General features: G+C 42.9%; 1 protein-coding gene across 2 annotated transcripts; it reads right to left on the bottom strand.

Moving 5' to 3' along the window:
- Positions 1-6: 6 nt before the first annotated feature.
- SLC35A1 (solute carrier family 35 member A1) lies at positions 7-21,813 on the bottom strand. Of its 2 annotated transcripts, none has more exons than XM_090036329.1 (8): positions 21,601-21,813; positions 16,952-17,129; positions 12,832-12,991; positions 11,033-11,185; positions 9,481-9,547; positions 3,261-3,437; positions 2,786-2,920; positions 7-1,302 (listed from the first exon to the last, which is right to left on the bottom strand). In XM_090036329.1, exons 1-8 carry the CDS (start codon positions 21,614-21,616, stop codon positions 1,172-1,174), a joined length of 1,017 nt encoding a protein of 338 aa, XP_089892455.1. In that variant the 5' UTR covers positions 21,617-21,813; the 3' UTR covers positions 7-1,171. The 2 variants fall into 2 exon arrangements, with proteins under 2 accessions (XP_089892455.1, XP_089892445.1); XM_090036319.1 differs by lacking the exon at positions 21,601-21,813 and adding an exon at positions 17,726-17,859.
- Positions 21,814-22,100: the final 287 nt, after the last annotated feature.

Raw genomic sequence — 22,100 nt, 5'->3', positions numbered from 1 at the left:
CAAACATTCACATTCTTCTTTTGAATTTAATTCATTATGAAATTCAACCTAAAAAGATGCACCAAAACCAATTTTCTACAAATAAAATTGTACAAAAGTGCATTGTGTCCATTGGGGGGGGGGGGCATTGAATTTATCTAGGTATCCTAGAGTCCCAGGCTAACAAAAGTAGGGTTCTAACATAAGGCATTTGTTCAAACTACAAAAAAGTTTCACTCACTAAAGCAAACATTAGAAACATTCTTTGAAATTTTAAATGCAGCAATTGCCTCTGTGCAGTGGCATGTAGTGCTATTTGGAAGAAAGATAAAATTTGTCCATCTGATGTGTACAAACCATGTGTGCTGACTTAATTTGGAGATATGCAGAGAACGCTTACCCAGGTATTCAACGGCTTCCCCCACTAAATGAAATCTGACTTCATAAAATATACCTAACAAGTGGAACACTTTACAACAGTTTTATCAGGGCATACTATGTTCATATTGCAACTATACTTTTCAAGCCATAGTGGAAAACAAATGGTCCTCTTAATGTGAATTTTGACTCTAGTCCGTTTTGGCAAACTTTACATATTACGAAAGTAATGCCCAAAGCATGTTCAGTGTAGATGAAGTATGATACTTTTTTTTCTCTTTACAGTCCACTCTTGGTATCTTTTTTAAAGTTACCAATGGAAATGAGCAACCAGTTGGTATTCAAGATGATACGCAGGTTGGTTTAGGAAAATTTCTCTTTCCCTAGGAAAATCAGACCAACATTTTCAGAAATCCATTGCCAAAATAGTATAAGAAGGAGCTTTGGCAACAAAATATTCTTCTGAAGCTTCTGGGCATTTCTGCCCACAAATGACATGATACATACGGTATCAAATATATAAGAAACCAGTCTTTTTTTCCTCTTTCTCTACAATGGTTGGTTCCTTCATTCTCCTTTGCAGATACATAGGCTCTTCATAGTCCAATATGAAATAAAATATTTTACATGTAATACTCCTTCACCAGCTTGGAATCTCTCATCCCGTGGAAACCCTTCATTTAATTCCAATTTACTTCTGTTTTTATGTTAAGTCAAGCCCTCCCATGACTAACTTAAGGCTAAGTTTAAAAAATCCAGTTATTTCAAGTCTGTTGTTTGCATTGTCTGTTGCTTTTTGTTAGGATAAACAACATCACACATTCATAAGTCTCTCTTTCAAACTTTTTGGCTCTGATGGCTGGATTTTTGTGGTGTCTTGTCGCGGTAAGCCATACAGGTATATAGAAACGCACACAAGGACAGCACCAAGTGCAAAGGTTATAGCTGGAAAAAAAAACAAAACTGTTTAAATACACATGCCTTGGGAAAAGGAAGGGACAGGAAGACTACTTTTACAAGAGATTTAGTTTTTACAGAGCTAAATTCTACTATTTAAATAATCATCCTTATCAAGGAGAATAGCCTACTTGTGCCTTTGAACTGTTATCCTGTTAATCTGTAGAATTCAGTGTCATGCTTTGACAGGGAAAACGTTGCGCACTTATAGGAAGCATTATGAGGCCAAAACAGTCAATTCATGAATGAGAATATGATCAGAAAAGCAGAACAATGTCCCACAGTGCTATGTTTATTCTGCCTTATCTAAGTGGGCTGAGGCAGACATGTTTAAGCAAACTCATGATTTGCCTCTACAAATACTGTTGGTAACATTGTTGATTCATGCATGAGCAATGGTGCCAGTTTGCTTTTCCAAACCTACAATGTAAGTACTTACTAAGAATGAGGTTCTTATAGCAGTTAATAGCCCTAAAGACCTGTAGATCAGCCAGTCCATGTCTGTTCCCTCTAGTCTAGTGTCTCAGTCAGTCATTCTGGTTTTAAAAGTAAAGTTGCATTCATCCACAGCTCCTTCCCCAAGCCACTTAGAAAGACTTTTTCTGTAAAGTTTACTTCCACATTTCATCTCATTAATATCCTGCCTCACATCATTAAGCCAATTTCGACACCATTCTCCTGTTCTCATTTTTGCTTTTTGACTCTTTCTACCATTGAAGGGGTAATACGAGACACAGGATTACATCTACGTTGGAAGATCAAGCAAGAGAAGCTGGTCTATGAAATAGTGTCAGGCTCCTGCTGAACCATGAGTATATAAAACAGCAAATAAAGTGAAAAAGTCCAAGAAAATCCTTCTTTAAGACCATCAGATCCTTCCCTCAGGATGCTTGTTGTATAAGTCAGGAGCCCAATATCTGCTGAGCCATTCAACCATGTAGTAGCAACAACACAATAAAAAAAATAAGAGGGAAACTGGTATTATCACACACTGCACTGATTACCCGTGTACAGGGCACCTTCCTTTCAGAAATAACTAAAAACAATTAAGCAGTTAGGACTAGTTCAGCGTTAATGAACAACACTTAAAAGTACTGTAGCAACCTCAGAAGTTGGTTCAGAAATTGGCGTGGAGGAGAGATTAAAACCTTTCCCCTTAAAATTGCAGGCTCCAGTACACTTTTTTGATAAACAGCTCTTTGTGAGGAAATAGGAGGAATTTACATCTAAACTTCATCCTCCCGTAGAACAAAGTGATCCAGCACTTCAGAAACTCATAAGACTGAAGTATCTAAGAGAGATTATGGTCAGAGTACTGTTTACTGTTTCATTCTTGAAAATGACACACCGAAGTAGGAATGGGGAAACAAACCCTCAAAAGCATATAAATTATGTGTATTGTAACCAGCCTAGGCAAGAAGACTGAATTTGTATTAGGAGTTTGCTTCGAAGAACCAAAAAAGCAACTTACTTATCTGTAAGCCAAAGAGCATCACTGATGCAACAGTAGAAAGGACAATGGCAGCTGCTGCAGAAAAGCCTTTCATGATGTTGTCTGTGTATTTAACAACAACAGAAGTGTAGAGGCCTCCAACACTGGCAAGAACTGAGAAACAAGCAGGATGTCATTACTGGTCTGAATAGGAAAAGATGCATGTTTTATTTACTATCTGACTCTTGATAACGCACTCTTGATAACGCACGACTTAAAACCACACACTGAAACCAACAGTCTCAATGGCATCTAACAGATTAAATGCAACTAAAATGTTGGTCGCTCAGTAGTTCAGGTTGTACTGAAAAAGCAGTTGCAGAGGGACTTATTTCCTTAGAAAAGCAAGGGAATGCTCTGAGCCTGTGAGTTTTATGCAGACAGGTTATATATTAAAAGTAAAACTAGCTATAGCCAATAAGGCTGTACAGCAAACAGGATGGCAAATACTTACAAATGACAAACCAGACGTAATATGTATAGCCATAGAAAAATCCTTTCTCGAGAACTTGAGTTCCTTCTGATATGTAGACACCACCTAAGGTCACCACAATCCCAGACAAGTACATCTGGATATTCCTCACCCACAAGGAAGTATCCGAACTCTTTAGTACCTTCTCAAAATAGACTCCTGAAGGGAGAGAGACAGACAGATTTCATAAAGAATACAGATGTCATTCTAAGACTCAGGGATTCATACAGGTTAATTTAAAAAGACATTAAGATAATCTAATTTGACTTCCAATGTAACACAACTCATTATACTTCATTGAGTTAGCTCTGTATTGAGCCCAATTATCTGTTTTATTGAAATTGATCTTCTAGAAAATGACTGTTCTTAATTTGAATCAAGAGCTGAACTACCTACTGCTTCCCTTGATAGTTTAATCCACTGATTTTTCAACCTGTGATCTGTGGACCCTGGGGGTTTGTAGACTATGTCTAAGGGCTCTGTGAAAAAATGACTATGAAAGATGACTGCACGTCTATTTAAAATTTTTTAGGGGTCCACAGATGAAAAAAGGCTGAAAACCACTGGTTTAATGGTTTGGACTTGTATTCCTTGGTTATACACTTGGGGACATTAATCCATTTTGTATGAATGGATCTTGTTTACAGCAATCCCTATAGCTCCCCACAACTTTTTCCTCATTATTTAAGATTATGACAGTCTGTTATCTGCATGTTATCAAGAGTGATTTTATTTTTACTTCTAGATAGTAGATGGAGAGTGTTAAAACCTCATGCATAGTACAGATTCCTGTAGAACCCACTGAAAATACTCACATTGGATAATGAATCTGTTTTAACAACTACTCAGAGCCAGTTCTTTATTTCTTTAAATGTGTACTTTGCATAATGCTAATTTTTCTATCAGAAAGTCTAGTACTATTTGGCGTACACATGCTTCAGGAGGTGGAGGAGTGCTTTAATTAAGTGGCTCTAAGTACCCAGAGCGTCACATGTATCAGTGTCCCCATGCTGAAATATGGCAGTGGGGGGCGCTTTAACTAAAGCCCATTGAACAAGCTTTAGTTAAAATGCCCCCTCCCCCTCCCCCCCCCCCCCACCATTTTTTAGTACACACAACGCTGGAATCTGCTGGAGCATGGTAATTACCACTGGAACACTGCCAGCCACCCATGGTTTCCCACATTTTCCTCCTTTAAAGGAAAATCTAATGTTTTCCATAAACCTGCTGACAGCAGTGGTGGCAGGCTCATCAGCCCAGGCCCAGCTGACCTCAGAGATCACAACAGTACCAGATCCACAGCCCCCCCCCCACCAAAAACCTGCTTGCAGCCCCAACCGGGGCCATGGAGCCCTGATTGAGAACCGCTGATTTACACAGCATCTTGAATGACAACTAACTCAAATGAATACCTTATCCAGACAAATCAGTCCTTCACAAGTCCTTAATGTGGAACAATGGGCTTGTACTGTCTGTAGGATGGATCTTGGAATAAAACGTTTTGTCCAGGGAAAAAAAAAAAAATCTTACCACCGTCCACTGTTTTTACCCTAAGTACTAGATTAAGCAGGATTGTGTTTCCAGTCTGGGTAAAAAACAGTTTTATCCCAAGTCTAATTGTCCTAGGCTTGGACTCCCATCAAAGCAGGCCCAGTGTTTGTATGGCCCACAGCCCAAGGAAGTCCTGGGTCTATGGCTAGGTTCTCTGAGGCATCATGATGATAACTGAAGATTTGTATTTTATTTATAAACCACACCTGTAATCTCATCAAAACAATGCCATCAGATTTGTTCAACAAGACCAGCATTCCAAAATGTCATGCTGACAAGTACTGATTATATTTCTTTATTAACTGAAACATACATTAGTCTTTTCATAATTTTCTTCAGGACTGATGTCAGGTTAACTGGCCTCCAACTATCCAATCATGCCACATGCTGTTTTTAATATTGTCACAACATTTGTGTTCCTTAGTTTTTCTCAAATTTCCTCTGAATTTCAAGCTTTAATAAAAGTTATCAGTGGGCTAGTGATCTCAGTCTATTCTAAAGAGTTTTGGGCGTTAGCCAGCTCCAGCGGTTTAAAATGGTTTCTCTCTAGAAGGATATTTGTTAACATCTCTTTAATTACTAATAAATTCGCCATCTTCATCTAAGAATACATCCTCTTGTTTGTTTCCAACTACAGAGCAAATATTTAACATTCTTGTTTTCTCTGCATCATTTACATTTTTATGTTTCCATAATAAGCCAGTTCAAGATCTTGGTTCCTAGTGTACTAAAATGGCAAAGTAACAAGTTCTTATCAATTACTGATAGATTTCCCTGTTTTTATCTTCCCTTATCAGTTTTCTGCGCTTGGTAACTTGTAATTTATACTGCTTGCTAATTCCAGTTTTCCATGTTTTTAGATACCGCTTTAGATACTGCTTTTCTTTCCTAAGTGTTACTTTACTTTTGCCACTGAAAAAGGGTAGAATGGAAAGAGCATGTGCTCATACAGCAGAGATCATGCCACACAGCACCAGTTCTTTCCTGAACAGAGCTACAATTGCTTAGCTTCTCTGAAGTTCAGGCCCCTCCCCACGATATCAGTTTAACTTGTGAAGGATATAATGAATATTTGGACCACAACAAACAGTAGGATACATACAGAACAGGTTTATACCTGCATATGTTGGAATGCAAAATGTTAAACAGGGAAATTATTGTGCAGATATATTCTAAAGTCTAAACAAAAAATAATCTTGTTATTGATATAGTGATTATTAAATGCATTATGGTCTGTCTCAGGTCTGTTCAATTTTTTGTTTAAAAAGAAGTTTAAAAAAGGTTTTTTTTTTTTAAACCTACTGATGTGGACTTCTTGCAGTTAGTTAAAAAATGAATCGTTTCACACACTGATTTACTTTACATCAACTACCTAATAATTTGCTTCAAAATCAACAGAACTGATAGATACTGCAAACTCAGAATACCACAAATGTAAAAGGTTTCTTTTCAAACTAGCATATGCCAGATCTTCAACATGTACAAAACATTCACATACATTTAAAAAACAAAATGGGAGTAGTGTCCAGGAGATTATGTTTCATGCATATTAATATTAAGGAACTCTATCAACTTATACTTGGCAAATTCATTATTTTTAAGAGTTGGCAGCTCCTCAACTCTTTTTAAACCATCACAATGGCAGCAGCTTTAAGTAGTCTTTTTTCCAACTTTGAGTGAAAAGGGATTCCAACTCTCTCTCACATATGCGTTTTCCTAAACTAATGCAACACTCTGGACTGACAGTCCCAGAAACTGAAGCTAATAGAAAATACAGCAGCTTGCTTTTATGATGATTTTAAATAGCAGTATGTAACAGGAGTGTACTGAAACCTAGGCTGACTTCATAGTAATTCTGTGTAGAACTAAATCTGAACTTTTAAAACCCCAAATGGCTGGAGATCTTCATACTGGTGATATTGGCTCTCTTTTCTTATGCTTTATTGCCATAGCTTTAATTGGAGAAGAACTTCAGCTGAGCTCTTTTATTCTAAGAAAAGAAACTTCTGAAGCATCATGCAGAAGTGCCTGGTCCTGAGGAGCAGGAAATTTGTTGGCCTTCAGGCCCATCTATTTCCTCAGGTTGTTGGAGGAGGAATAGCAAGGGCTGAGGTGTGTTATTTCACTTGACAGTTGGGAGTCAAGTGACTGGGGTTCAGAAGCAGCTACTAGAATTATTTGTACTAATTATTTTTTTAGCCTAGGAAAGGCTAGAGCTCAAGAGAGCCTTATTTACGAAACAATGCTAGAGAATATTTTCTGTGACTAGCAGTGAGCATACCTACTAATGCACAAGTCTCACAGGACGCTTCATAGTTACGTAGCAAACTAGAGGTGGTTGGTAACAACGCACTTAAGAGAGACAGTGAAGAATTTGCATTCAATTATTCTAGCGCAGGGGTAGGCAACATTTTTGGCCAGTGCCAAAAAAGCCACAGTGTCTACCTTATGAGGTGCCAGAGTGCCAGCATGCCAGAAAAACAAAACCAGGGCAGGGGGTGCATGGCAGGATGTGCTGCATATTAATATAGTTAATATTCATAAAAGTTGCCCTTTTACTTTTTCTTTTTACTATAAATACCAGGTTTTCTAAAAATTCTAAACCTAGTGAAATAAATAAAACTTCATCTACTACCTTTGTTGTTGTGTATTCCTTTTTTGTTAAACATATTGCGATGAGTAGAAAAGAGAAAAAAAGAAGAAAGCGAAAGAAAAGAGGACAGAGAGAAAGGAGAGAAGAGAGAGAACCAGACACATACACAAGCATGCCGAGAACCAGACATGCACACACACAGAACCACGGGTGCAGAAACAGAGAACCAGACATGCACACAGAGAACAGACACATGCACACAAGACACACACAGGACCGGACAGAGGCAGACGAACGTGCAGAACCAGATGCACGTGCGCACAGAGGTGGGCTGCTGGGCCACTGGACAAAGTCTGACCTAACAGTACCCTGGGCCTGCCACAGCCCCTGTGCTTCTCTGGGCAGCCAGCCCCCAGCTGCAACACAACCCACCAAGGCCCCGGCCCGGAGCCTGCCCATCAGCCAGGTGCACGGGCAGCATTAAGTGAGGCTTTGAGGAGGCAACAGCAACTCCAAAATTCGCCTTAGTCCTCCTGTAGCCCCCCCCCCCCAAGCCCACAAAGGTGAGGCACTCCTGGCAGGGGCAGCATCAGCCTCATCCCAGTTGCGGGGCTGGGCTCAGAGCAAGTGGGAGTTAGGCAGGTCAGCTGTGCGGGGTGGGCGCGCGGCAGTGGCAGCACTGGGAGGAGTGGAACCTCCTGGCCCAGCCCCACCACTGGGAGGCTGCTAGCACCCTCCTTGCTCTGGAGCCCTGGCATCAGCTGCATACTGGCAAGCGCACGCATGCCTCAGAGTGAATGCGGAAATGGACCTAAGGCAGCGCAAACCTGGCCTCTCCCCTGCTGTCTGCTCTGAGGTGCACGTGCAGTAGCTGTCAACACAGAGCTGATGACGGGGCTCCAGAGCCTGGCCCAGCTGTTTGTAGCTAGCCTGGGCTCTGGACAGCTGCAGCAGGCAGTGGGAAGGCTGCAAACAGCTGCACCAGGCTCCAGAGCCCTGGCATCAGCTCCATGCTGGTGGTGACTGCACGCGCACAGAGTGGACAGTGGGGGAGGGGTGCGCTGCTTCAGGTCCTATCCCCACCATCCACTCTGGGGCACATGTACACCTGCCAGCAATACGGAGCTGATGCTGGGGCTCTGGAGCCCGGAGGAGCTGTTTGCAGCCTCCTGGCTGCTGCCAGCCACAGACCTCAGGCTGCTCCCAGCTCCATGGCTGGTAGCAGCTGCCCAGAGCCTAGGCTGGCAGTGGCGTGCTGAACAAAATGGCCTCACGTGCAATGCTCGGCAGGCACATGAGGCCCTGCTCTAGCGTATCTATAACTTAAGGCCAGAAGTCTATCATTTAAAGCAAGAAAAATACTTGCTCCTCCACAGCCCTGTTAACAAATTTACATTATGCAATCCAAAAAAAATGCACTTTTCCTCTGGCAGTTCACCTGTCGCTGTTCTTTGGTTCTTACATTGTGGAAGGACAGAAAAAAGCAAGAACTGCTCCTTGAAGAGGAAATTCCATGTTTTAAAGAAAGTCTTTTATCATTCTGCTGCGTATAAACCCCTCTCACTTTGAACACCTCTCATGGAAGCAAGAAAGGGCTCATTCCAGCTGCTCAGCCAGCATAAAATGTACGGAGGAGCTTGACTGCCCACTGGAAAGATTGGAAGCCTTTTACATGCATACCACAGTAACCTCCAAAAGGCAATAGCATGAAAAAAACTGTACCATACAAGTCACTATCAAAGTTTCCTTTAGACTGACTGAAGGCATTTGAAGGGTGGTGGGTTACTATTTCTTTTCCAAGACAGTTTTGAAATCAACCCAGATTGTTTTTAAATATTATGCTTGGCTGTCTAAGTAATTATGGTGCCAGAAGTCTAATGTTACAACTATTGCTCACAGAAAGTAATTATGGGCCATAAGTGGTAAGTCTTCGCCTAATTTTATCTCATTGATCAACAAGTATGATTAAATCACACAAGACAGGAGTTGTTTTAGTTTTTACCATTATAAAATGTTCTCCTCTTTTGAAATGAGCTGTCCAGTAAAATAATGCTTTACCTGCAAATCCTGAACACAATACAGCAATAGTTACAGCTCCAAACCCTAACCATGGATTCTGTTCCACCTGCAACATGAATCATAAAAACAGATAATAGGTTAGCTATGTTACTACATTAATTACTTAGCATAATTATTTCAGAAACTAATTGGTTAATAACAGCAGGTATATTAGGATGTACTGCAACATAAAGTACATGGAGGTAGTCAAAGGTATCCTGAAGCTTAAAATAATTCAGCTTCCCTGAATACAGTTAAATGCAGGGTTTGATTTGCTAAGTATATTTTAACAAGCTCGGAAATATTCTGGCACAGTGTATAAAAATGCCATACAGGCAAACAGCTAGAATTCTTTTATAACCTCATCTCTCACACATGCTTTACTTATTTTCCCTTGTCTTGATGCAACACTTCACATATGCTATCCATCTGCACAGTTAGGTACTTTATAAATCTTAAACCTTCAATTTCCTTGCGAGTGGGCATTAGCAACCCCAGAGGCACAGTATTTCAGCTTACCACAATAGTTATGTCCAGTCTTTCAAGTTTTATGACTACACAAGGGCATCCTAACAAGTAACCTTTTCAGAGATGCTGAACACTGGCAACTAAGAATCACTGAAAAAAGAAAACACCTTTAGCAGAATACTGTTTCACCAGTGAACAACCGAAGTGGAGCTTGAGGCTAACTCCGAGTTACCCAGCTGCAGTGTAGCAGCAATTCAGTACCCCTGTGGGTGTGTAAATGCCACCATTATAAGCAAAGGGAGATTTTATTGCATCTCTGGAGGGCTATCCTATTCCTATGAGGGCATAACAGAATCACTCTGACAGTTTAGTTAGTTTTAAGCTGCATTTTATAATCATCCATTAGGTGAAATAGAATTCTGCCACATCTGCCTAAAATATGGCTTTAGGTGCTCACCTTAACAGAAGACAGAGGTGGAATGAAGAACAAAGTAGCTCTCTCGTTGCCAACTTCAAGTATACGCACTGGCAGTTGCCAAGATGAGTGTATTACTGAGACACCTTTTTAAGCTGTTGCATTTGCCAATAAATTAAGTTTGTTTTCTTTTTTCAGCAGCAACCTGTGCTCCCTTTCCAAAAATGGTATAGGATGTGGCAGCATAACATGCCTGTCCTAACTGGTATACATCAGATTAGAAATAATTAAATGATCAGCTAACATTTTATGTTGTCAGGTATGAGCGGTAAAAGAAAAAGGATACATGCCTACGAAGCACAGCCCTAACATTATGCGATAACATGGTACAGCAGAGCTGTCCAAGTAGTGGCCCATGGGCTTCCACCCAGGTGCTGCAGGCAGGATCTCCAGGCTCTCACTCCTTCCTCCAACTTCCACTTCCTGCCCTTGCCCCTGCCCTTGGGGGTGGGATAATGCTGCCCACAGGGGCGCTGGCCACACAGCAGTTAAACAGACCTGTTTCATAATGCCTCTGCAAAGTACAGAGGCAGAGCAGCTTAGAGGCAGCCTGACGTTTCAGATAAAGCACGCACAGAATGTAGAATGTATTTAAATGACAAGCCTTACTTGTACTTTTGTAGCTTGAGCAGGCTTCCACTGAACAAGAGTGACTCCACCACACAACATTAAGACAGAAAACCACTGCAATTTACTAAGGGAGCGGTTTAGCATTAAGACTGTACATAAGGCTGTGCAAGGAATCTTCAACTGGTAGGTCACCTGAAAGAAGGGAACATAGCAGACACAGAATGTGGTTATAATGAGTAAAATGCTGAACTCTATTCTAGACTGCAGTCTGATATATTGGGGAATGAAACCTATAGGAATCTCTTGCTGATCTCTGCAGCCTCCTCCTCCTGGAAGAAATTTCATTTGCAATTACAGCAATGTCCATTTGAAATTAATCCATACCACAGCAGAATTTGGCTTTTCTTGATCAGACTAAACTGTGCAGCCACAGACCTGTGAGTATAATGGGATTGACAAAGACCTTTTAAAGCATTGTGTTATCTGAGTAAATCTTTTTTTTTTTTATCTTGGCTCGACAAACTGTAGCTGTACTGTGTGCAATCTCCAACTTTGCTTTTGTCTTAAGTTATTTAAAAAAAATAAATCAATATTGCATCTTTTTTTGCTTGCTGCACACTACCCAATTTGGGCATTGAACAAGCCAGCAGTGGTTTCAGGTAAGCAGCATGCCCAAAACTTAAACTTGACATCTTCTGACTTGACTGCTTTGCTTTGCAGGTCTTGTGTTTTCTTTCTGTACTTCTGTGTACAGAATATTAGTGACATGCATGTTTGTCTAATGAATCAGAGTTATGGTAGTTAATAAAGTACAAAGCACATCTTGATATACCAGTATTATGATTTTCAGGGTTTTTCTGTTTTTGTTACAGTTTTCATGAAAGCTTTATTAATAACTGGAATTATTTTAACATATTTGTTTGTGGCATATTGTTTGCTTACAAATATAGTTGAATTTCAATTTCTTCCTCCAAGGACTCTAAATAGATGGCCTCTTCAGGCTTTCTAGTAACGTATATCACAGTAAAGATTGTAGATCACAGCATTAACTGCAAGCAATTTTTTTTCTCTTCTATGGGGTTCTGCTACCACACTCATCACAGCAATATCTGAGCATCTTCCAGCTAAAAATCACTGAGCAGTGAGACTGACCTGATAAGAAAAAGTTTTCAAAAAACTTAGTTTTAGCCAAACACCAAAAACAGAGAAAATGGCAATTTCCCCCCCTCTCCTCCACAAGGAGCTTAAAATTTATACCGTCTGGAACACATGGTATGAATTACAATCAGCATCATTTCTGTTGATCACCACAGCTGCTTTCAACTGCATACTGCAAGGGCATGGCAAATCAGCTTAGGTGTGACTATATACAATGTAACAGGAAACCAATGAATATTTTCCTTTACAAAGAGTGGGAACTTTTTTCAAATTTATTTTGTGGCAAAAATATAATTTCTTACACAAATGTATATCACATTTCATATCAAAGTATGAAACTCCCCATCTGCATTTTTGTATGGACCACAAAGATCCTCACACTCATAGAAATCTCTTTAAAAGCCTTATATATTTTTCATTGGGGGCTGGAGGAGGGGAAACTATTTTCAGGGACAACTATACAATTTTTGTGTCTGGGCCTGCCACTGCATCATGTCTTTCACAATCCCCTAAGGTGTGGGGACTGTCTTGATGTATTCTTGTACCATGCCATGCACTGCATCTCTGCTACAACGAGACATCAGTTTTTCTATAAGACACTAAAGGAGCCAAAATGAAATGTAGACAAAAAACAAACAAAGGAACCAAAGACCAGAGTCCCAAACTATGATGCCAGTTACCTGGTAGACTGCTGCATCCAAATTGCTAAGAGCCAAGAAAGCCATGTTGTTTTGGAGAGCATACACCACTGATGGAACACTTAATTTTACCAATTCCATAGGACTGCCCAGTATGTTTTCATTTAAGGATGATATCAGCCTTCCCAAGCTTCCTGTTTCTCTGTAAAGAAAGTTTAAAACAACCGTTTGACTTATTTACACTGATATTTGAAAATAATGTTAAACAGCATTGGCAAGGCCCTTGGGAAGACTTTAAAGACTTGCTTTTCATACCTGGCTGGTATCCCCTGTTCACTGAAACAGAAATTATGCTGAAAAATAAATAGCCATTTTAGTTCCAAAAAGGTCCAAACCATGAAAAGCAGGAACAAACCGAGATGATAAAGATTAGCTGTATTAATGTATGTTCAGCAGCAGCATGGAGCTGCACGGTCTGTATAATGTTAGTTGCTTATTTCAGTGCTGGGTAATAAATTGCACTGAGTAAGACAAAAGACTGAATGTCCTTGCTACTAATACTGAACTTTTTAGTCAGAGAATTCATCTGCAGTTTCCAGACCAAATTCAAACTACAGGTTAGATTCTGGGCTGCACCTCAAAGACACCGCCAAATAAAGCAGACTAGTTGTGCCACAATGTATCCCAGCACAGCTGATTTGCTTCACTGGGGAAAACCAAGTCACCTGTTGTCCTACCTACTGATGCTGCAGGACAATGGGCAATATGTTCTCCTGGGGCTTGAGGGGCCTGGACCCAATTCTGCACAGGAATTCTCAGGGTGAACAGAATCAGGCCTCTCAGGACCCTGAAGCACCTGCCCAGGGTGGCTGGAGAGCATGGGCAGCTCTGGGCTGGATCTCTGACTCTCAATGCGAGCGTGTTTTGGCTCACATTTGAACCTTGGTGCTAAGTTTAACTTGGAACCATGCCATTTTTTCATGGGACAAGATAAGTGAAAGAAATAATCATTTGTTAACATTAATTCAAAATAAAACAATAGCTTGTAACTCAGTTTGGCTTTTCGTGGTTCAGCTCACAAAGCTGTAAATCTTTTGGGATTCTGGACAAAGCAATTACTAGTTTAGAGTCCAAGTGATCAGGAGTATTCTAGGCTTATTTTCTTCCAGTAAATGTAAACTAAATAAATACACAGCTTAAACCATTGGCTCTCAAACAGGGGACCATGAGATTCCCTCGGGGTGCCAGATAGGTGCAGCATCAGACAGTCAGGTAAAACTGTCCTGTGTGCAGGGCTGCAGCACACATGCTCCTATTGCAGCAGGACAGCTCTCCTGTCCTGCTTTAGGGTTATTAGAGAATAACCCTAAAGCAGGACAGGAGAACTGGCTCAGGCTGTAGCCCTTCCTAGTCTGGTCTCCCCTCCTTTCCTCCCCCTCCCCACACACTCCTCCCAGAGACAAGTCATGTAGGTAGGACCTGTGCACCTCCGGTTTCTACGAGAAGCAAGAGTGGGAATGGGGTGGGACTGAAGCTTTAGGATTAGACTTTCCATGCTTTAGGGTTATCAGAGAGCCCTGATGCAGCAGGACTGCACGCATGCTGTAGCTCTTCCCAGGCTGGCTGTGCAGTAGACATATGGGGCAGTTTCACCTGCCCAGTTGAGTACTACTAAAGCAGCACCAACAGTGGTTCTCAACGTGGGATGCCACCACATCAAAAAAAATGGGAGGGGTACCTGGACTTCAAAAAGTTTTAACCACTGGCTTGAAATTACAACTGCTCTTCATTTCAAAAGGGAGAGTCATTTCACATTCATTTGAAGCATGACGTAGTTTTATCCATGCACGTTTAAGGCCCCACAAGTAAAACTAAGTTAAGAATTCAAGCAAACATTCTTAAAAATACAATTGCTGTATTGTGATACCCATGCCTCTTCCACATTATACCAAAAGAGCAGACCCTTTCTGAGTCTAGCCTATGACTTGTTAACATCTTAAAACAGCTATCAGCTTTGATGTTTCAAAGTTAAATACAAGTGACTGCAAGTGCAGGTGCTCTTTAATTAAAAGGGAGAAACTCACTGACTCTCACCAATTCCCAAATCAGTTTGGTCATTTATCTTACAATAAACAGTCCCTGGAGAAACTGCAGTCTACGTAGAAGGCAGGGCAGAGATGCATCTTATCTGTATCCTGCCTTCTTTCCAACTTCAGACTAACACAACTAATCTCTCTAGTCAGTGTAGATCGGGGTTGGCAACATTTTTGGACAGACTGCCAAAAAAACTCACAAACTCAACTTACAAGATGTTGGCATGCCAGGGGCAGATAGCAAGGGAGCCATGAAGGGCCCAATTCTTGTTGTGGCAGTGCAGCCCCTTCCCTACCATCTATTCCGAGGCATGTGTGTCAAGCAAAATGCCTTTGTGTGCCACGCTGGCACCCATGCTGGGGGTTGTCTACCCCTGGTGTAGATATACATGAGCCCATACCCACCCTCCCTTACACACACACACACACACAACCAGATTCTTTTGATTACAACGTTTATCATAACCACATATACGCCCACCACTTCTTCATGCTCTCCTCTGAGGGCATAAAGGGTAGGACAGCCACACCAATGTGGCGACATGTCTGGCAACTACTTGTTTTGGCATTCAGATGATTGAGGTTTAATCAGGCAAGGCACTGAAGAGAGAGATTATTTTTTTCATCCTTGATTGTGGACACCAAAGCCTAAGAAGAAAAAACAGTAGCTCAAAAAGGGCCAAGGTAAAATCCCATATGTACATGGGCAGTTGGTGGGCCCAGTCCTAGGGAGTCAAAGGTTGGGATCTGTAGAAGTCCACAGGTCTCCACCATTCGCAATAGTTTCCCTGGTCAGTGCAAGGTCCAGGCAGGTCCTGGTAACAGTACCATCATAGGGAAATGACAGAGCACAAGCTGTTGGTACCATGGGGAGAACCAGTACCAGAGGACATTTCAACGCAAAAGATAGTACCAGCATGGTTTATACCCATTCCACTGATGCTGACATTGATCTTAGTGGACTCTCCTTATGCCTGAAGAAGGGTGTTTGTGCCCAAAAGAACAATTTTTCCAACTATTTAGTTGGTGTAATAAAAGATATCACATCTACACAAAGAACTTTGTCTGCCTGATATTAGTGGAAGGTACCTGCCCCACTGGAACCTTCAGCACAGCAGTCTACTGATTTCTGCTGATTCAAGGCAACGTGAGGTTTAAAAGTTTTGTCCCCTGACAGTTTCCATCCCAGTCCTTGGAGGGCACTGTGCTCCAAAGCTGTGGGGAAGAGAGAAGCAAAGGCAGGGACACACTGACAGTCAGGTATCAGTACATCTTATCTCACTGCCAAAAGCAGTAAGAAAAAGAAAAAAACACTACAGAAGGTAGTTCACACCCTGACCGAATCCTCTGACTAGCAGTTTCTGTCCCATGTACAACATATATATACATCTATAATGTGGGATCCACCCTGACATACATGAAGAACCAAAACATAAGCAAATAACCCAGAGTTTTATGCCCAAGTAACTAATTATATTGATAGTACTGAGCATGCATTTCAGTCAAATTTCTTCTGCGTGCTAAAAATGGTTGTTTTGGAGATGGCAAAAGAAAGGAAAGGAAGAAACTGTAAGGGCAGACTCTTTCCCCATACTCAGGCATTCATACGTGGACTTAGCTTATTACTACCTAGCATCTTGCAGTTTCTAGAACACTTCAGGGGAAATGTGTTTGTGGATTATTTTGAGAAACTGATTACTGGACTTATAAGAGTTTTACACGCACATAAAGTTATGGAAAAGGTATGCCCTCATTTAGCCTAATAACTCAGAAAGCCTGGTATTTTATAGCCACTATAAACCTAATCCAAAGCACAGTAATAAAATATGCAAAGGGACACACCTGCACATTGTGCAGTTTACTGAAGAGATTCAGGAAGGAACCATTCACAAGTAGTGACATGCTTTAATCTTCATTCCTTGGTGCCACTACTGTCCGGTTTAACAAGGCCCAGAAAGACAACTGGCTGTACTGCACATGCACTTTACACAGATGCATGAGCATGAAGGAGACTGAGTCAGAGGAAGTGAGAATTCATCTCCAGAACACTGATTAGTACTCATACTTACTTAGCCAAAATGCACACACTTAGGAATAACTTGATAACTTCTGTGATGCACACAGCTGTGGTTGAAAAGTAGAGTTCTTTTTCCACCGTTCTTGTGTATCGTAAGGCTACGGTGTATGTTGCAGCAACTACAGTCATCACCGTCAGGCAGTACAACTTGAACAGTATAGTGATATTCTCTGAAAAAAGAAAAAATAGCTCAGTAAGGTATGGGAGATAGACAACAGCTGCTTGCTACAGCAATCACAACTCAGTGTGCTCCATTCTAAACTAAGAACTGAAACCGGGAGTTTGAAAAACTAAATAAGTCACATGTACAATGCAGTCCCACTGCAGCAGTGTACATTTCATAGATTTCATAGACATTAGGGCTGGAAGGGACCTCAGGAGATCATCGAGTCCAGCCCCCTGCCCAAAGGGCAGGAAGTCAGCTGGGGTCATAGGATCCCAGCAAGATAAGCATCCAATTTTCTCTTGAAGGTGTTCAATGTAGGTCCTTGAACCACCTCTGCTGGCAGACTGTTCCAGACCTTGGGGGCTCGGACAGTAAAGAAATTCTTCCTTATGTCCAGCCTGAAACGGTCTTGCAGGAGTTTGTGACCATTCGACCTCGTCATCCCTTGGGGCGCTCTGGTGAACAGATGTTCCCCCAGATCCTGGTGGTCACCCCTGATAAACTTATAGGTGGCCATCAGATCACCCCTGAGCCTACGCTTTTCCAGGCTAAAGAGTCCCACGGCTCTCAGCCTGTCATCGTAAGATCTGTTTTCCTGACCTCTGATCATGTGCGTGGCTCTCCTCTGGACTCTCTCAAGCTTCTCCACATCCTTTTTGAATTGTGGAGCCCAAAACTGGACGCGGTACTCCAGCTGCAGCCTCATCAAGGCCGAGTACAAGGGGAGAATGACGTCCCGGGATTTGCTCGAGAAGCATCTATGGATGCAAGCCAGCATTTTGGTCGCTTTACATTAATTTTACAATAGTCACATTGTTGTCTTTAATAATTCTAAATGGAATCCTCAAAATACTTTGAGAATACAGAAAAGACTATAGGAAAGTACCAGATACATCTGACTTGCGGTGGGTTTCTTTACCAAAAATACATTCTATATATATATATATCTCCAGTGCATGATGAGTTCCAAGTCATACACTGGATATATACAATACACTCTACTGTGTCTTTAAAGCACACAGCAAGTACTGAGCCCAAAAAGTGTAACTAATCCTCTGCACACAGTATGTTAAAATCTCAAATGGACAAAATTTACTGAACTCTCAGATTAACAAAAGGCTTTTGAGGCAAAAATAGTAGGTTTGATATGCAGTAGAAACTGGGAGGCAAGAGACTGTGGGGTGGGGGAGAGAATAATCATTTCAGGAAAGTAGTAACAGGTGTGATGATTTTAAATGTTAAAAACTTATTTTAACCGTAGGAAGGTAATTCCTTCCATTTCAAGAGAACCGATTCTGAAGGTAAATGCCCCTGGGCCTCCTTTAAGTAGGATATTTATTTACTGGGGCGGAGGGGCGTGCCACAGTATAACAATGCAAGTTAGAACTTCTAAAGTGGTCTGAACTACTATTAGGAAAAAAGTGTGTTCTATGAAAAAATGTGTGTCTTTTTTTAGATACATAAATTCCTTTTATTTTATGCATGCAGTGTAATTTTGTTGGTGAGGGTCACCTTATAACATACTCCAAGTTTCAGCCTTCCAAAACTTTTAAGATCAGTTTCACTGACGAATTAAGTTTCATCAGGTACATTTCCCACCAAGGCAGTGATTCTTAACCAGCATGCAGTGGCACCCCGTGGTGCTACGAAATCCTTTTAAGGGTGCCACAGGGTGAAACACCAATGTGTGATTCACAAGGTAGACCCAAGTTTTTCAAATATTACTCCATACTGTCAAAAACATTCTGATTTGCTGTGGTCTTTCCAAGTTCCTTGCAACAGGAGAGTTGCTCTATTGTTTTCCCATGCTCAAAAAATGAGTGAAAGTTAAGAGCTGGCCTCAATTCTAATAAGGGTGAGAACCACTGCACTAGTACAACAGCTCAGTCAGCCCACTAGCCGACCTCTGATCAGATCCACACAGGGTACAGAGTGTGTTTGTGGCAGGGGCCAGTCCACGGGCCAGATCAGGTCCACAGAGCCAGTCCCCTTCCCTCAGCATACCTGATCCAGCGGCAGCTGCTGCAGCCAGTTTGGGACCCGCATAGTGTGAAGTGCAGATCTTAGAGCAGCTAGAACAGGTGCTGCATGCACCACAGTCCAGGCAGAGCGGTAGCAATGCTGCACACACTGGCCACCCCAGCAGACCTGGGACTGTGCTGCATGCAGCACCTGCTCAGCTGGTCTGGGACCCAGGCTGCACACAATGCCTGTAAATGCTAAGTGCAGCACAGATCCTAGGCTGGCTACAGTCTTGTCTACAGCTATAGGGTAAGCTAATAATACATTCCCTACAGAAGGACTGCTGTGATACCTATCTCTGCAGAACATCTCTGCAAAGTATGCTTGAGCACCTGCTGCTACAAGCATGTGAATTAGCTATATCCTTCTAGATTATATCCTATCTACATCAATAACCATTTTCAAAAGGGGAGAGTCAAGTAGTTCTTGGAAGAGCATTTAGACTTTGCCCAAACCAGATTCACAAGCCACAAATGGAGTTTTCATTACAATTTTTGCTTTTTGCAGACATGCAACAAGCACTAGAGCCAGAAAGTAAAACTGACCAGCCTAATCAGCTAAACTGAATTAAATTGAGAACAAAGAGAAGGAACTTAAAATCTGAAGTTTAAAATTCGTCATTTATACTATTCTAAGGGTTTGTTTTCTACAAAGGAGTCCTGGGACTTAGCATCCTAACTTACTATTTAAAAGTACTTTCCTACAGGTCATGGTCTGAGCAATATGGGATATTTGTCCAGTTTCTCTGATGATTATTTTGCACCATATAATGCCCCAATTCAGCAAAACCTTGAGTACTCTAAGACTAAGAACAGAAGACTTGTTTAATCTGGGGCTGACTGTCCGAGTTTTGACTCGCATCAAAACAGGCAGGGGAGATAGTCTTTTACATAGCTTGAATGACAGCTAACTTGAATTAGTCTCCACTGTTAAGAATGCAAGAACTACCATTCACTAGGTCAGACCACAGAACTACCAAACACTAGGTCTGTCTTCCCAGTCTCCTGTGTCACACAGTGGGCACTCCCTGGTGTGCTCTGCTCAGCATCCCCCCTCAGTGCACTCATTTTGAACCTTTGACCATCACTCCTGTCCCTGTCTGGTCTTCTATTTGTCCCACAGATTCAGCCGACACATACCCAATAGCCCCTCTATTAACAAGGGGAGGGACCTAACCATTGCTGTGGGGGCATAAGAGGGTCCTACACACATGCAGAGAGGCTGCTCCAACATGCTGTAGTTATAGTGCGTCAGAGCAGACTTGATCAGTCTGCAGGAGCATGGTAATTACTGTGCTCCAGTGTCTCATGTATCAAGAGTCCCTTTTTCCTTTGACAGACTTTAGTTAAAGCACCCCTGCCACCATTTTTCAGTGCAGTGACACTGATACACGAGACACTCCAGGCACTTTAATCAGAGTGGCTCTCAGAGTTTCTCTAATTAAAGTAGCCCCCACTCCTGGAGCACATGTATAAATGCCCAAGAGTTGCATGCGTCAAACAGGCCCATGTGGCACAGTGGGTGCTGCCCAGCGTGTGCTGCTCGGCATCCCCCCCAAAGTGCGCTCACTCCATCGCTCCTGTCCCTGCTTTGCCTTTCTTTTGTCCCGAGAAATTAGGTGTTACTTTCTCAGTGGCTGAAGCTGACAGATCATGGGCCCTTGTCCACCAAGAACCCCTAAAAGTAACAAACAGGCCTGCATCACACGAGCCAAGCAGATGCCGAAAGGGAGGCTGAATTGGGCGCAACTCGCTGGGGCAAAGTGTTTGTCACCTTCACAGTGGAAGGCAATGGAAACGGATCAGGGGCTGGGGCACTTGACTTGGGAGGAGGGAACAGGGTGTATTTAGTCTGGAGAAGAGGCGACTGAGAGGGGACTTAAAAGCAGCCTTCAACCACCCGAATGGGTGTGAGTTACAAATTGGACCCGGCGGCTGTTCCTCGCTGCTGCCAGACCAAGAAGCAACGGTCTCCACGGGCAGCAAGGGAGGTTTAGGGTTGGCACCAGGAAGGTCTCTCCCACACAGAGTGGCGAGACACGGGACCGGTGACCCAGACAGGCGAGGGACTCTCCATCCTGGGAGTTTTTGCGGCTGGACAGAGCCCCGGTGGGGCGCTGTAGTCGGGGCTGGAGCAGGGGCTGGGCCAGGTGCGCAACGCCCCTGCCCCGGGGTCCCTGCCGCCCTCATCGTGCATGACTCTAGCGGGGGGTGGGCACGGGTCTCTCCCCGGGCCGGTGGCTCGGCCCAGCGCAGGGCAAGCCCATTCACGGCCCCGGGGTGAGGGCCGCCCCCCGCCGGAGATGAGCGCTCCCGGCTGGTGCCCGCCCCGCGCCACGGGCCGTTCCATTCTCTCATCGGGGGGGGAAGCGGGGAGGCGGGTGATCTCACTCCCCCCCGGCCAAGATCAGGGGCAGCCACGCCCCCTGCCCCCGTGCGGCGCCTGCCCCTCACCTTTCGGTGGCGCCATGGTGTCCGGGAAAGCTGCCGAGACCGCGGAGCTGCAGCCGCGCGCTGTGCCCCGCCGCTCCTCCCATTCACCATAGAGGGCAGGGGGACCGGCTAGAACGGCCCGCTCGGCTCTGTCACCATAGAGTCCGAGGCGCCTCCCGAGCCCCTCCGGAAGCGCATTACGTGGCCCTGCGGCCTTGCTGCAGGGGTGGGGAAGAGAGAGGGCTCAAGCGCATGCGCGCTGCCTGGAACGCTGCCGTTTCAAGCAGCCGCATGCCGGGTCGGGCGTACGGAGTTACCGTAATGATACGAGTATGACAACCCTTATACAATGTGCGATCAATAACAGTAAAAATATCCAAATGTACCATGACTTTCGACTCGAGGCAGGTAGTTGATGTAGTACTTTCAGGGAGTCTTAACTGACTTTTGGGTTCGGTATCGACACTTTCTTCTGACTGCTTGCCTCGAAATAAAGAAATGCTTTAACTTTTAACCAGTTC

This window comes from Crocodylus siamensis, chromosome 1 (assembly GCF_052110815.1).
Source record: "Crocodylus siamensis isolate JL-2025a chromosome 1, ASM5211081v1, whole genome shotgun sequence".
Lineage (NCBI taxonomy): Eukaryota > Metazoa > Chordata > Crocodylia > Crocodylidae > Crocodylus > Crocodylus siamensis.
The sequence above is the reverse complement of the archived record's forward strand: the minus strand, read 5'-3'. Positions and strand labels throughout refer to the sequence as shown.

What these genes read in the sequence shown, in the direction of transcription:
- SLC35A1 (XM_090036319.1), bottom strand. Translation starts at nt 17,831, where the DNA reads ATGAGGCTGCAGCTGGAGTACCGCGTCCAGTTTTGGGCTCCACAATTC. An exon ending in TGGATGCAGCAGTCTACCAG is followed by an intron (nt 11,186 to 12,831) that starts GTAACTGGCATC and finishes CCCTTCTTTCAG; the next exon opens with GTGACCTACCAGTTGAAGAT. An exon ending in ATTGTGTTCAGGATTTGCAG is followed by an intron (nt 3,438 to 9,480) that starts GTAAAGCATTAT and finishes CTCTCCCTTCAG; the next exon opens with GAGTCTATTTTGAGAAGGTA.